Genomic DNA, 14,629 nt, shown 5'->3' on the forward strand with positions numbered 1-14,629 from the left:
TATGTACCCTTCCCCAGATCTGTGCCCTGATACAATCCTGTCTCGGAGGTCTACAGACAATTCCTTGGACTTCGTGGCTTGGTTTGTGCTCTGACATGCACTGTTAACTGTGGGACCTTATATAGACAGGTTTATGCTTTTCCTAATCATGTCCAGTCAACTGAATTTCCCACAGGTGGACCCCAATCACGTTGTGGAAACATCTCAAGGATGATCAGTGGGGAAACAGGATGCACCAGAGCTCAATTTTGAGTGCCATGGCAAAGGCTGTGAATACTTATGTACATATGTTTTTTCCGTTTTTTCTTTTTAAAAAATTGCAAAGATTTCAAAACAAACTTCTTTCACGTTCTCATGATAGGGTATTGTTGGTAGAAGGTTGACAAAAAAAATTGAATTTAATCCATTTAGGAATAAGGCTGTAACATAATGAAATGTGGCAAAAGTTAAGCGCTATGAATACTTTCTGGATGCACTGTATGTGCAGATTTGCATATCTGGTCCCTTCTGTTCTACAGGATACCAGCCCTTTTCTACCTTAACATTTATTAAATGGAAAACACTTTTGTTCTACAACTGCAGAAAAACAAAATATATTATCTTACTCATTCTCTTCATGTATTTCATTATATTTAAACCTTCTTAAAAAGGGAATTAATTTTCTGAATGTGCTTTGTCTAAATATAAAGGAAATATCCTTATAGAATGAATAGATATCCACTGTAATGATGTGGTAATGTGAGTGATAGAAATATTACTATGCCAAATAAAGTTTGAGGGTTTTGAATTATAATGTAGGCTACTACAGGTACAGTACAGGATTAGAAAATGACTCAAGACTCAAAGTCTGGTTTGCCCACGTACTTACTTTTTATGGGTATAATGAGCTGAGGAATGACAGGCAGAATCTTTGGTCCTCCGTGCTCTAGCATGTCATGGACTCCCTGACGTGCAAAAAATTCATAAGGATGTGTCATTTCACAAAGCCCATCAAAGAAGAGAGGCAAGTAGTGATGATAATCCAATTTTTCAATCTCCACCTAAATAGAAATAAAGGATAAACGATTATGTACTAAACATTTATCAGATGCACAAAAGGCAAACAACAATGGTATAATGAAGGAGATGGCATAGCTTCAGCCATACTTACAGCTGCAACATTATTGCAGATATAAACTATTAAAGACACATTGTGAGAAACAGATATTCAAAATTACTCTAATTGACTGAATACGAGTTTTAGTTTGCCTGAGGGGTTTAGCTCCACTGGGATGCTAGTCTAACTACTGAGGCAGTCTGTCTAAATCTTTCTGAGAATTCAAACCAGAAGAACAGACAAATGTATAGAGATCATTATTATAATTTTTGTTTTTTTACTTTTTACTAAAATGCTTGCTATTTTCAATACATTAATGTATTTTGCTACATCCTGACCTGCCTTTTAAGAAATCACTGTTAAGAAATGATAATGGAAATTCCATTTACCCAGATCCTCCTGATAACCATAAAATCACATTTAGTCATTAAAATGATATACTACACACATTGGCATACTACTACTGGGCTATTATCAAATAAACAACAATTTCAACCCAGGTAACTTCTTATTATGTCCATTGTGTGATTGATACTATAAGCACATACTGTAAAAAATGTGTTAAAAGGATAACTATAGTAAAAATTACTATATTTTGATAATGGTTACTGTTTGATATGTGGAATTATACTACTCAGCACATTAACTCCTTTTTTATTCCACAAGCTTTATTTATATTTTCCTTAAAATTTTATTACAGAAAAACTGAAAGTGATAGTTGGACAAATTACAACACTGCTTGAACAGTTGCAACAACAATTAGTTTTTTAATACGCAAAACACAGGTTGTTATCCATATTAAAAGCTCTTTCACTATTGCAAAAGCATGGCAGTACCAAACAGTCAAGCTCCCATTTCACAAAGCAATGCTCTGGACCAGGTCCAGCAGACTGCATCCATACAACCAAGGTGGATGCAGGGATGCAGGAATCAATCTCCCCCCTCTTCTCCCAAAGGACATTGCATTCTGATGGGGACTCCCTGATGTATAAATACACTGATCAGCGCAACAGCTTATTGGTTGCAAGCCAATAATCGAAGCAGATTTTCCAGCAGGTCCACTCAACATAAGCCGATATAACGACTGGCTACACACAGAACAAAATTCAGATAGTCCTTGTGAACCAGCTGAATTTCGATCACTGTGTTCCTAGCTTAAATCACAACCACCAAAACATTTATATATATCTCTACCAATCACAATAAAGGAAGTGTCTGCTCTGCACCTACCAATGTGAAAATGACAAACAAGGTGGATATGATGGACAACTACCACCTTTGTGTGAATTAACAGTTCTCACTGATTATTTAATCAAGAGAGATGGGATTAAAAAACAACTAATGGGAATTTTTAATATAAGTTTTTTTTACTACAAACTTTTTTAATGAAATAGAATTTCCAATAACATTCCGAGAAGTAAACTCAAAAAATTTGAATATTGTGCAAAAGTTCATTTATTTCAGTAATGCAACTTAAAAGGTGAAACTAATATATGAGATAGACTCATTACATGCAAATCAAGATAATTCAAGCCGTGATTTGTCATAATTATGATGATTATGGCTAACAGCTCATGAAAACCCCAAATCCACAATCTCAGAAAATGAGAATATTACATGCAATCAATAAAACAAGGATTGTACATAGAACAATATCGGACCTCTGAAAAGTATAAGCATGCATATGTACTCAGTACTTGGTATGGGCCCCTTTTGCAGCAATCACTGCCTCAATGCGGAGTGGCATGGAAGCTATCAGTCTGTGGCACTGCTGAGGTGTTATGGAAGACCAGGATGCTTCAATAGCGGCCTTTAGCTCTTCTGCATTGTTCGGACTCATGTCTCTCATCTTTCTCTTTGCAATGCCCCACAGATTCTCTATGGGGTTCAGGTCAGGCGAGTTTGCTGTCCAATCAAGTACAGTAATCCCATGGTCACTGAACCAGGTTTTTGTACTTTTGGCAGTGTGGGCAGGTGCCAAGTCCTGCTGGAAAATGAAGTCAGCATCCCCATAAAGCTCGTCTGCGGAAGGAAGCATGAAGTGCTCCAAAATCTCCTGGTAGACGGCTGCGTTGACCCTGGACTTAATGAAGCACGGTGGACCAACACCAGCAGGTGACATGGCTCCCCAAATCAACACAGACTGTGGAAACTTCACACTGGACTTCAAGCATCTTGCAGTGTGTGCCTCTCCATTCTACCTCCATACTCTGGGTCCTTGGTTTCCAAATGAGGTGCAAAAGTTGCTCTCATCAGAAAAGAGGACTTTGGACCACTGAGCAACAGACCAGGTATGTTTTTTCTTTAGCCCAGGTAAGACGCTTCTGACGTTGTTTGTTGTTCAGAAGCGGCTTGACAAGAGGAATATGACATTTGAAGCCCATGTCCAGGATCTGTCTGTGTGTGGTGGTTCTTGATGCACTGACTCCAGCCTCAGTTCACTCCTTGTGAAAGTCCCCAACACTTTTGAATGGCCTTTTCCTGACAATCCTCTCCAGGCTGCGGTCATCCTTGCTGCTTGTGCACCTTTTTCTTCCACACTTTTCCCTTCCACATAACTTTCTATTAATGTGCTTTGATACAGCACTTTGGGAACATCCAACTGCTTTTGCAATTACCTTTTGAGGCTTTCCCTCCTTATGGAGGGTGTCAATGATGGTTTTCTGCACAACTGTCAGGTCAGCAGTCTTTTCCATGATTGTGATTCCTACTGAACCAGACTGAGAGATCATTTAAAGGCTCAAGAACCCTTTGCAGGTGTTATGGCTTAATTAGCTGATTAAAGTGGGACACTGAGCCTAGAATATTGCACCTTTTCACAATATTCTAATTTTCTGAGATTGTGGATTTGGGGTTTTCATGAGCTGTAAGCCATAATCATCACAATTATGACATATCACATCTTGAACTATCTTGCTTTGCATGTGATGAGTCTATCTCATATATTAGTTTGACCTTTTAAGTTGCATTACTGAAATAAATGAACGTTTGCACGATATTCTAATTTTTTTAGTTTCACCTGTATATAGTAATTTTTTTGTAGTGTTAACATCACATAGATATATCTTAGATTATATATGTATATGAAATATAGTTATAAGTGTTACATTTCAGTAATGAACATCAACAGAAAATACTAAATAAAGGGTACAAAAAAAAAAGGTACAATCATACGTTATATAAATTAAATGTAGTGCAATGTTTCTTCATCAGAATTATGGTCTAATTGTCCTTTGAAAGTCTTGCAACAAACTGGACAATAGCCCTTCATTAGAAAAAAAATATAGTCTCTTTTCCTCAAATTTTATCTCAAATAGATGAAATTATGCATATGGAAACAATTTTGCATACCTTACATAAAAAAATAAAAATGTAATCTCAAATGGGATCCTTGGTTCTGTAATATAAGTTTTAACCAAGAAAAATAAAGGCTGATATACAGTAGAGGTACAGCGTCACGCAGTTCCTAGAGCAACGGTACGGAATTACACCCCTTTCCCCCACTGTTGTTACATGCTTTGTCCTACCTTTGCCCCCTTGCTTCACTGCACCCAGGGCAGCTGCCACTCTTGCCCCCCCCCCTGTCCCGGCCCAGGTGATATATAATACTGTTATTGTTATACATGCTGTGCAAGCAGTCTGTAAATCGCTTTGTTCAAGAAGAATGTGTCAATAAATGAATGAATTAGGTTACATGTGGCAGTTTTACATCTACCGCCAAACCTACAATCGAACAGGCTGCATATTGCTATTGGCATGGCCCTAAAATGAGCACAAATCATTCAAGTAATGAACTGGGTAATTCAGCACTTTCATAAATTCTGTGATCAGTCAGTCTTTATTTGACTTGATTGTTTACCAAGGGTATTAACAGCTCCTAAAACGATACAGCCAGTGAGAGTGAGCTAAGAAAATCCACATCTGTTTTGGACATTCACAGGCTTCCACAGTGCAGAGATACTGACACATTTAATGTTTTTTTTTCCACCAAAATGAACAAGAAAATTAATTACAATGATTAGTAAAGTGTCTTATTATCAAGTGGGAAGGCTGCTTTTAGTATCTGAGTGAAAATTCCATTTGAAATATATCTGCTCTTCACGAAGCCAAGCTATATGCCAAATGACTGTGCATTGCTCGGCAACACTTTATTTGTTACTTTACTGGTTTTATACAATAATTATGCTTGCTAAATACATTCATAAACATTATTTCATACAGCTACCTTACAGTGGTGACTGTAAAACACTATTTTGTCTTTTTTCCCTATGATATTTTGTTCCCTGTACATTTTTTTGCCAATAGCATATAATTTGTAGGACATCACAAACAGGAATAATGAATAATGTTTGTTTAATTAGCCATATGTTAATAGTTTACGAGAAAGACTGCAAAATCTGTTTAACGATCTGAAAGGAAAAAAAATGATCATTTGTGCTGTGCTGTGCCAAACAGTTTTTCTGAAACATATTTGAGAAAAATTGCTGCATTCAGAATGTTTGCTGGTAAAATGTAAGGATTTTGCAAGGATTAAAATCATCCTTATGGTGCTCAGGCCCAAGAGTTCCAAATTAAATCACAGTTTTTGGTGTGTAAACTGTTTTATCATTTTAAATGTTGAATTCAAATAAACATGAAATGTAGGAAATAAATCTGCTTTTTGCATTAGAAAATATACTTTCATGTTTAATATAGATCTTAAAGTGTACCTGTTCCCAGACTATGGACATTAAAATTATTACATATTCCTGATGCACAGTAGAAGAGTTTTAAAACAAGCTATCCACGGCCACTCTAGCTGCTGGTACTGTCAAGTAACTCATTCACAAAGCTCCTCTAAAATTGGTTTCAGTTGTAAAAAGTCTCTTTTATACAAGAGGTTGAGCCACAATTTTACCAACCCCTGACCACCAGTTAAAGCCTACCATACAGTTAGAGGGGAATGTTGACATGCCACAGCTGCAGCAAAACTTAACGTGACATGTACAGTAGACAGGCAACACTACCTGTCAAACTTGCCCATGCAAGTCAGTAAAGCTGTGCCACATCTGTGGATACAAAATTAGGCATTCAGGAGGTGATAAGATCACCTCCTGAATGCCTGATAGTGACTGCCTAGCTGCACTCTGTTCCACCAGAGATTGCATTTCAGAGAATGAATATGTGTGAACTTAGCCTAATAAATTAAGTTGGCCATACATGGATCGAAATTCAGCTGGTTCAGCAGGGACTGGACAAATTGTGAACCATTTATGACCACCCTGGTAGTACACAAGTCAATCTATCAATTTCTGAATGATTAGTGCCGCCGGCTACAGCTGGCAACACGGATCATTGTGTTGTGATGACAGGGAGGGCTCCCTGACATAAAAACACAATAGCACATTGGACCTCAAATGTGTGAATGGGGGAATCTGCACCTTTTTATTTCTTTCAACCCACTGGTTAAACGATAAAAAATTATAATAGATGGCCTGCTTTAAGAAAGGCCTGCTGTGTGTTTACATTAGAGAGCTGCCAAGTTTCCAGGGTTCTATTACAATAGAAAGTAGAAACTGCCCACTTGTTATTTCCCTACATGTGCATTAAGAGGTGGTTTCTAAAGAAAGTAGAGTTTGGGAAGGTGTATATTGAAAGAACCATACGGTTTTTTCCCTTATTTTTTTGTAATTTAGACACAGTTATAAATAATGTCTCTTCAAGCTGCTGCTTCCCTTAAAAGATGTTATTAAAGAAAAGCAAGAACAGGGTTTTAAAGAGTGACATGCTTTCACATAAAATATACCAGAATGTTTGTGTTCCTTTTAAAGCTTATTTATACAGTAAAGCATTCTAGTGGAGCAATGGCTTGGAGCTAAGCAGTCCATAGATGGTTCGAATCTTGGCTGGTTCAGCAGGGTTTGGCTGAAATTTGAATTATCTATGGGGAGGCTGGTTGTACCCAATTTGATTGTTGTATGACTTGGGTACAACCAGCCTGTCAGATTTTTCATGTGATTATTGCCAGTGGCTATAGCCCCTAGCAATATTCACTGCATTCTCCTGGCAGCGACGGTTCCCTGCTCCCCCCCTCCTCCCCCAGTGGGAGAACACTACAGCACCACAGGAGGGATAGCCCCATCAACACTAAGGCTCCATGCACAGTAGCATTTTTTTAAGCTCCTAGCAGCTATTATCAATATATTTTTATCTGCTTCTAGAAGCTAAATAGTGTTCTCCTATGTGTCCATGCACACTGCTTTAGGCTATTAGCATTTTTTGAGCTTCAGCGTCTAGGAGCAGAAAAAAAATAGTTTTCGTAGAGTTTTTTAGAGCATTTTTGCAGCAGAAAAACATACTAAACAATCCTAAACTCTGCTAAGCACTACTAAAATGCTCCTTACAGCTAACCTGTGGTTGCACGAAAGAAAAGTGCATTGTCTATGGCCTGCCTTAGGTTGTTTATTATTCTGCCAAGATTAACTGTGAGGATGTGAAGATGTAAAGGATTCGTGTTCTGATCCTTTGTCAGTATACAATCATCAACGAATTATGGCTCGCAGAGCAGGTAAATTGTTGAAAATGCAGAAGCCTAACCAGCATTTTGCCTCACAGACTGGGTCTTAAAGGAATGCTTGTAAATACTGTAAGTATTTTATTTTTTTGGATACTTCACTTGAAGAGCTTGATCTGATGTTTCCTTATAGATAGACAAACAGTGTTTGCCAACCTCCTCTTGTAGCCACATGCAGTATGGTATTTGGTTTAGACAGCATGCCTGTAACTGCAGAATATTTCTAGCTTTTCAAGATGAAACCTTAGACTGAACTTTAACCCAGGTATTCTATTTCATGATCCACAGGTGAAGGGGTACAGGATGTCAAAATGCCCATCCAGAGTGATGTGTACAACAAGTGAAACGTCGCTCTCCTGACCAGCCACCATAACATTTGGATTAGTATCGGCTTTAGCCTACATGTCTTCCCCAAGAAACCACACTCCCTGACATGTTTTTCCCTGTCTACTATGTTTTGGCATTGAGACTATTCACTTTATGGAGCAATTCTCACTCTGCAAGGGAACTTTCCCTGAGATTTGTGAACGTGTTGCAAATTTACCACGTAATAGCCACATAAATGAGCCTTTAGTGTTTACAGCACATTTATGGTGCATTTTCAGTGTATTTTACAATGATTTATCAAAGAAATATAAAAAAAAAATCAATTGGGTGTCCAGGGTGTGTTTTTTAATGTGTACTTGTGTCAATTAAGAGCACTAAGTATCATTCCTGTCTGCCGCCTTATTCCTCTGCTATCAGCATGAGTCATTTCTGATGATTTTTCCTGACACAAAAAAAAGGGTGACAGGGGAGGGCACAGTCTGTGACCAATAGCCTGAGCCCTGTTCATGTGTGCTGTGTTAAGAGGGTGTGTCCCTTCTCTCCAATCAGCTTTTAGTGCTCCCATCACTGAGTGTACCTTCAGCTTCCCGCCTCCTGCTTTTCAGAGCAGAGAGATCCTGTATAAATTCTGCATTTTGAAGGGCTGTGAAAAAGAGACTGCAGATTAACAGGTACAACTTATTTACAAGGTTTTGTTTAATGTTTGTGTATCACCTAAGGCCAGGCACTATATGTAAGAGTTCAAAACCATTTTAAGATCTGGTACTCGTAGAGTTTAAATACATATAGCATGTTTTACTTTTAGCAGTGAGAATATATTTTAGTTAAGTTAAACAGTACTGTGCTTTTCTGTGCACTTTCATGCTAAAAAAAAGGAAGTGCGTTAAAGTACAACAATGGTGATGCTGTTGAGTTCAGAGAAATATTGAATGCTGCTCTTCTGTGGTCTTAAGAATGTGATAAAAGATGTCCTAGAGGTACACATTTACTGCACTAAGAGATAGAGTTGTAACTCAAAGCCATAGGGCCCTAAAGCAGCTGCCCCCTCTAGTAACTGCAGAAAAACTTTCAGAGATCCTCTGTAATCATTTTATACATTTACACCGTAAAATGTGATATTTTATAAACAGCCAAACATTAAAATGTGAAATATTATTATTAAAGCAAAACTAAAAGCTTTTAGATTTGGATAGAGCGGTGAGGGGTTAGAACCAATTTGAGGTTTTTATTGCTGTCTGTCACCAGGAAGGAAAATGAGGGTAAATTAAACATTTTTAACTGCCACCAGAATAGGAATTGAAGGTAAATCTTTCAGTGGGGACATGTGTTCTAATTACAACTGTCAAAAAAGGGGATTCCCTTAAATTAAATAGATATCCTCCCACATCCTGTTGAGTATGCAGAATAAAAAGTGAAGGTAAAGACACTTTATTGGGACACAGATGCCAAAAAAATTACAACAGTTTTAACTCTTCCCTGCACTATCCAGAATTATAAAAAAACAAACACCTGGGCTTTGGATATACTTTAAATATATCATATAAAATATATTAGTCCAATTCTTAAGTCCACAGTTTTAACTCTAATTTCAATGCAAATCATGTACCAAATTTCACTTTGATGCCTGAAAATCCAAGACATAATAGAACTGAACTAGCCTTCTTAATACCTGAATCTACAGTCTCTGCAGGACAGGCACACACACCCTTCACAGTAGATTCTTATAATTATAATAAAACATATTGGAAAAATATAAATCGTATTCAAGTTCTGTATATAATGTTATATATATATATATATATATATATATATATATACACACACACACATACAGCAGACCCCCAGTGAAGTCATTACAATGAAATGCATCATCAGCAGACTAGAAAGTGAGTGAGTTATGCATGCAAGATAGCACTGTTTTGCAAATGTGCATATTTGTACCACACATGGGAGGAAAAGGGAAGGGGGGTAAGTGCTAAAAATGCAATGAATTCTCAGAATTTTTGAGATTAACACATTGATCACAATAATATAAATAGTCAGTAAAATATTTGTTGAAGCCTATGTGCAGCAACTAACAGTCAGTAGGATGTGTCCCTTGTGCTGATGGCTCTTCTGTTTGGTGAAAGTCCAGTAGGGGTTAACAGAACTGTGAGAGCTGCCACAAGCTCTCATTAAGACTACCTGACTGTGCCTACCCTTTCCACCAAGCTGCTCAATTCAGAAGCCATACTACAACCTCTATGAATGAAACATGACATATGAATGAAGGGGAAGACCTTGCAATCATTTGACCATCCTCTGTTCACAGGCTGTGCTTCATTTATAGAAGCTGTAGTATGCCTTCTATGAATGGAACAGCTGGGTGGAAAGGCAGGCATAGTTGGGCACTCTTGATGAGAGCATGTGACAGCTCCCACAGTTCTTTCAACCCCCACCACACCAGAAGATTACAGTGGCAAGGGTGGGGGGGGGGCATGGGCGGAGGATGATTTCACCTAACAGAAGAGGCATCAGCACAAGGGGCACATCGTACTGACTGCAAGTTACGTTCCTTGTGCTTATTTTTGTGTATTTTATATTGGCTGCACTTAGGCTTTAAAATAGTTACCCCAGTACTTTTAGTTTACAATTTTAGTGCTACTGGCTTTTGCTCCAGTGGCACCTCCTTGAACTTCCAGTCTTCCTAGGAGAGTTAACAGTGGAAAGTGCAGTCTTGAGCTAGTCTGTTAGCTTGGATAAGTGTGTGTAGGGGAGAGGAGGCAGGAGCAGTAGAGTTCCTTGCCATTCTGGGTTAACATTTCCCTGTTGTACAAGAACATCTTCATTTCCCAAAAGATGCTCTTCTTTGTATATTGGGTGGCAGTTGGCATGACATGGCCTTGAAGTAATAGAATTCACGTCCTGTAACCAGCGTTACACCTGTTTCAGAGATAAAAGTAGGCACTATGTGGTGTCTGTAACTTGGCAAGACATTTAACATGTATAAAAAGGCTGACAGGCTCACTTTAAATAAAAAAAAATATAATGCTGCATGATTATGGTCAGTGATAACCCTTCCACCATGGGTTCCCTGGGAAGGATGCCCATTGCAGCAATACAGCAAAGCATGCAATAACCTCTGATTACAACCATAGAGTAAAGCACAGTTATACTTTGTGACTTGTGTGACTAATCATTCCCAGGTCTTGCAGCACGAATGGTGGAGTGAAGCTGATGTGTGGAAAGAAATGAAAACTCAAAAGCCTTTTCTACAATTGTTTGAGTTGTGTTGTGGAATTGAGGCCTTTTTCCACTCACCAACTTCTTTTCTTCATCACTAAAGTAATCTGCTAAATTAAAACTATAAGAGTATTTTGTCCTTTGTACTTCAGTTTTAAATCACTTATTCCATGAATAATAAATATTTACAAAAAACATAATACAGGGTACTCCAATAACCCAGACTTTAGAGAGCACTGTGGGGTTTCTAAAGAGAATGCATGGCAGCAGCTGTTTTATTTTTGTTTCTCTCTCTCTAACTGGATATTAACTAAAGAAAACAGGGAAAAGGTGTGAGTCTCTCCACTGACACTTTCACCTGTGTGCTTAATCTGAGATTAATATACTCTTTAAGGCCAAAGAAAACATAACAATCCAGCAGAAAAAGGGATCTTGCTCCAAACTATAAAGTGTGAAGTTAGTCCTAGTGATAACATCTTCCTGGAATTGACAGAGCACACAACTGCAAGGCCCTTCATACCTACACTGGGTCTATAGTTTAGCATAAAATGCTATCAAAGATAATCACTATACCCAAAAAAGATGATTGACTTAAAATACTGCTTTAATGGCAAGGCAGGTAGTAAAGGTTCTGTACTGATCATTCTTAGAATAGGCAAGAAGACAATACCAGTAGGTGTAACATTTGTCTCTTCAGGACAGCACCCCTAAAACAATCAACATGATACATATATGAGGGAAAGATAAAAGCCTAAAGGACTTTTCACTCAAAACTGATGTTGTAGAAGAACAATGAATCCAGATCACAATGATAAATTAAGGTTTCTGCAGTAGTCCATATGGCTGCTCAACAAATCTGCTTTATCATGTTGCCAACATTCTCAGAAGGTAGCAAAAGATCTGCTGAAAAAGGCTTTCAATGTTCTGGATTTCTTTTTTCTTGCATTTTTCTCCAAAAATACATTCTTTCTAGATATTCAGTTATACATATGTGGTCGGTCATCCAAGCAATAAATTCAGGATCTGGGTTTAAAACATGATGTTTTACTGTATATCATAGTTTTCATTACTTGATTACAATCTTTGTCCTCACATTTAGGCTGGAGAGCCTGCTGGGCTTTCCAAAAAGAATGTGTAATACTACCACTTCACATGCTTAATCATCCCTAAGAGATAGTAAACAGGAAGGGTGGTGTGTTTTTCTTATTAAAAATAGATAATATATGTGCAAGAAATATGATTAAGGATCCACTCAAAGTGGTAGTTTAATTTGAAATCACCCCATTATCTCATATCTTGCTAAGATTTTATCATCATGAGTATAATGTATGCCAATGATTAATGGACTCAATAGCCTTCTCTAGGCTAGTAACCTGCCATCGGACCACTGTAGATTATCATTACTAACCTTTCAGCCTCTTCAGGTAAGATAACAAAAGGGGACAGAGGGGAATCCTCCTACAATGCTTTTATCCATAGAAATAGAGATTTCCCATCATCCAGTAGGGTCAGCTCAATCCTGAGTTCCATGACTAACCAGCAGAAGATGAAAAAACACTGTGAATTTATATTAGGAGTGACTGTTATATATATTATACTATTTTGCCTATTTAATGTCCAATTTCAGAAGCGAGGATGATCTTTTAGATGTGCTTTTGTGTCAAAAAATGTTTTCAGTGGAGTCCTATTTGCTATCACTGATGTTCCGAGTAATCGTTGCTCCTTTGCTCTACAGTACAGTTAAAAGTAAACATACTGTTTTTTGTAAACATGCACATAAATGTCACATGCTTTTATTCAAATTTAAATTTTGAGGCATAGTTTGGTAGCTGCAACTTGCAAATATTAATGGCAAATAGTCTTTTCTAAAGGTACAATGTGTACCTTAGAGAACTTTTTTTTGTTTTATTTCTTTTGAGAACAGTCACAGTGCTTTTCACTTGACTGCAAATCCAATATAAGATGGCAAGTGTGATTTCACCCTCTAAAGTGCAATTTATTTTAGTCTGCATTGGTCACTTTATATAGGACTTTTTCAATTAAGAAATTGATCATTTGGCAAGGTTTCAAGGCCTTATTTCTGCACGTGTTCATATTCTGTAATAAGTGTTCCTATAATGTGACCTTTCAAGGTTATGTAAGCAGCTTGTTTAATTAACTACTTTAGTGCTGGAGGGAGGAAGGGATGGCTGAGAGCATAATCCATAGTAGAGGGCAATGAATATCTGGCCTTTCACTATAGATTAAGGCTATGCTATGTTTTTTAATAAGTGGTTTTCTTCCATACCTTTGCAGCTTCACATTTTTACTTATTAGATGGCTAGTAAAATGGCTTAGCAAAATGCATTTTTTTTTCTTGCAGAATGAAATGTTTACTTAACAATATTGTTATTCTTCACAATTTCAGGATTTTTGATAATATTCACAAAACAAGGTACTGTATATACTGTATATATTCCCAAAACATCTGTATAAAAATTTAACAAAATAAATTTTTGTATTTCAATGCTTTTATTCATTTCTAAACAATTTAAGAAGACAGGAGCAACAAAACACGCCCACGCAAGGGCTATAAATTGCACATGAAAAAAAAAGAAAAAAAAAAAGTGCTCTAACACCAACAGAGCAAAAGATGTGCTCACACAGGGGCTATCAATGGCACATAAATGACAAAAACATTGGTATAACACCGACAGAAACTCAAACCAAAGGCAGCTATCCACTGCCACACCAAAAACAAACAAAAAAAGAAAAGGAAGGAGGAGTACAAAAGGAAAAAGATAACAAGATGAAGAGCAGGGGTCCGAGAACGCCAATACCGAGCAACATCACAACCCCAGACTAGCCGGGGGGAGTGTGGGAAAGGCATATTGCAACCACGGCTCCCATATTTTCAAGAATTTCCATTGGGAGTCGTGACAGATACTCGACATCTGTTCATTGAGCATCATAGAGGTCATACGGTCCCGCACCCCCTGAAGAGGGACAAACGGGCTCTTCCAGGCCTGAGCAACTGTTCTAGTGGCCGAAAAAAACAAATACAACTTCTGCTGGTGAGCCAAGAGGCCCGGTATGGGACAATGAAGCAAAGCATACCGAGTATCACCACGATGGCCACAACCCTGAAAACATCGATCACTGCACGCAGGGTTTGCCTGGGCCAAACAAGCCTGAACCCAATACCAACGAAACAATACTTTGTATGCCGCCTCCAGAGTGGTTGTATTAAATGAACATTTAGCTATAAGCGACCAGGCCCTATTCCAGTCCTCCAGATCCATGACTGTTCCCAGGTCGTGCTCCCACTGAGCGACATATGAGAGAGAAGTATGCATTGAGCATCTGTTCAAAGCTACATAAAGAAAGGAAATAAGGCCTGGAGCACCCGGATGCTGTTGGCAAAGCAGTTCAAAGGCAGATTTCTGGTACAG

General features: G+C 37.9%; 1 protein-coding gene across 2 annotated transcripts in view; it reads right to left on the minus strand.

Annotated features, from left to right (window-relative positions):
- The window catches only part of PACRG (parkin coregulated), an 816,916-nt gene that overhangs the window by 306,273 nt on the left and 496,014 nt on the right, over positions 1-14,629 (minus strand). For both annotated transcript variants that reach the window (XM_089668604.1, XM_089668605.1), the window contains exon 3: positions 869-1,040. In XM_089668604.1, the coding sequence (XP_089524730.1) occupies positions 869-1,040 (172 nt within the window). The remainder of the gene's footprint in view (positions 1-868; positions 1,041-14,629) is intronic.

Source organism: Staurois parvus, unplaced genomic scaffold, assembly GCF_062004578.1.
Source record: "Staurois parvus isolate SC_StPar_1 unplaced genomic scaffold, SC_StPar_1.0 ptg000059l, whole genome shotgun sequence".
In the NCBI taxonomy this organism is placed as follows: Eukaryota; Metazoa; Chordata; class Amphibia; order Anura; family Ranidae; genus Staurois; species Staurois parvus.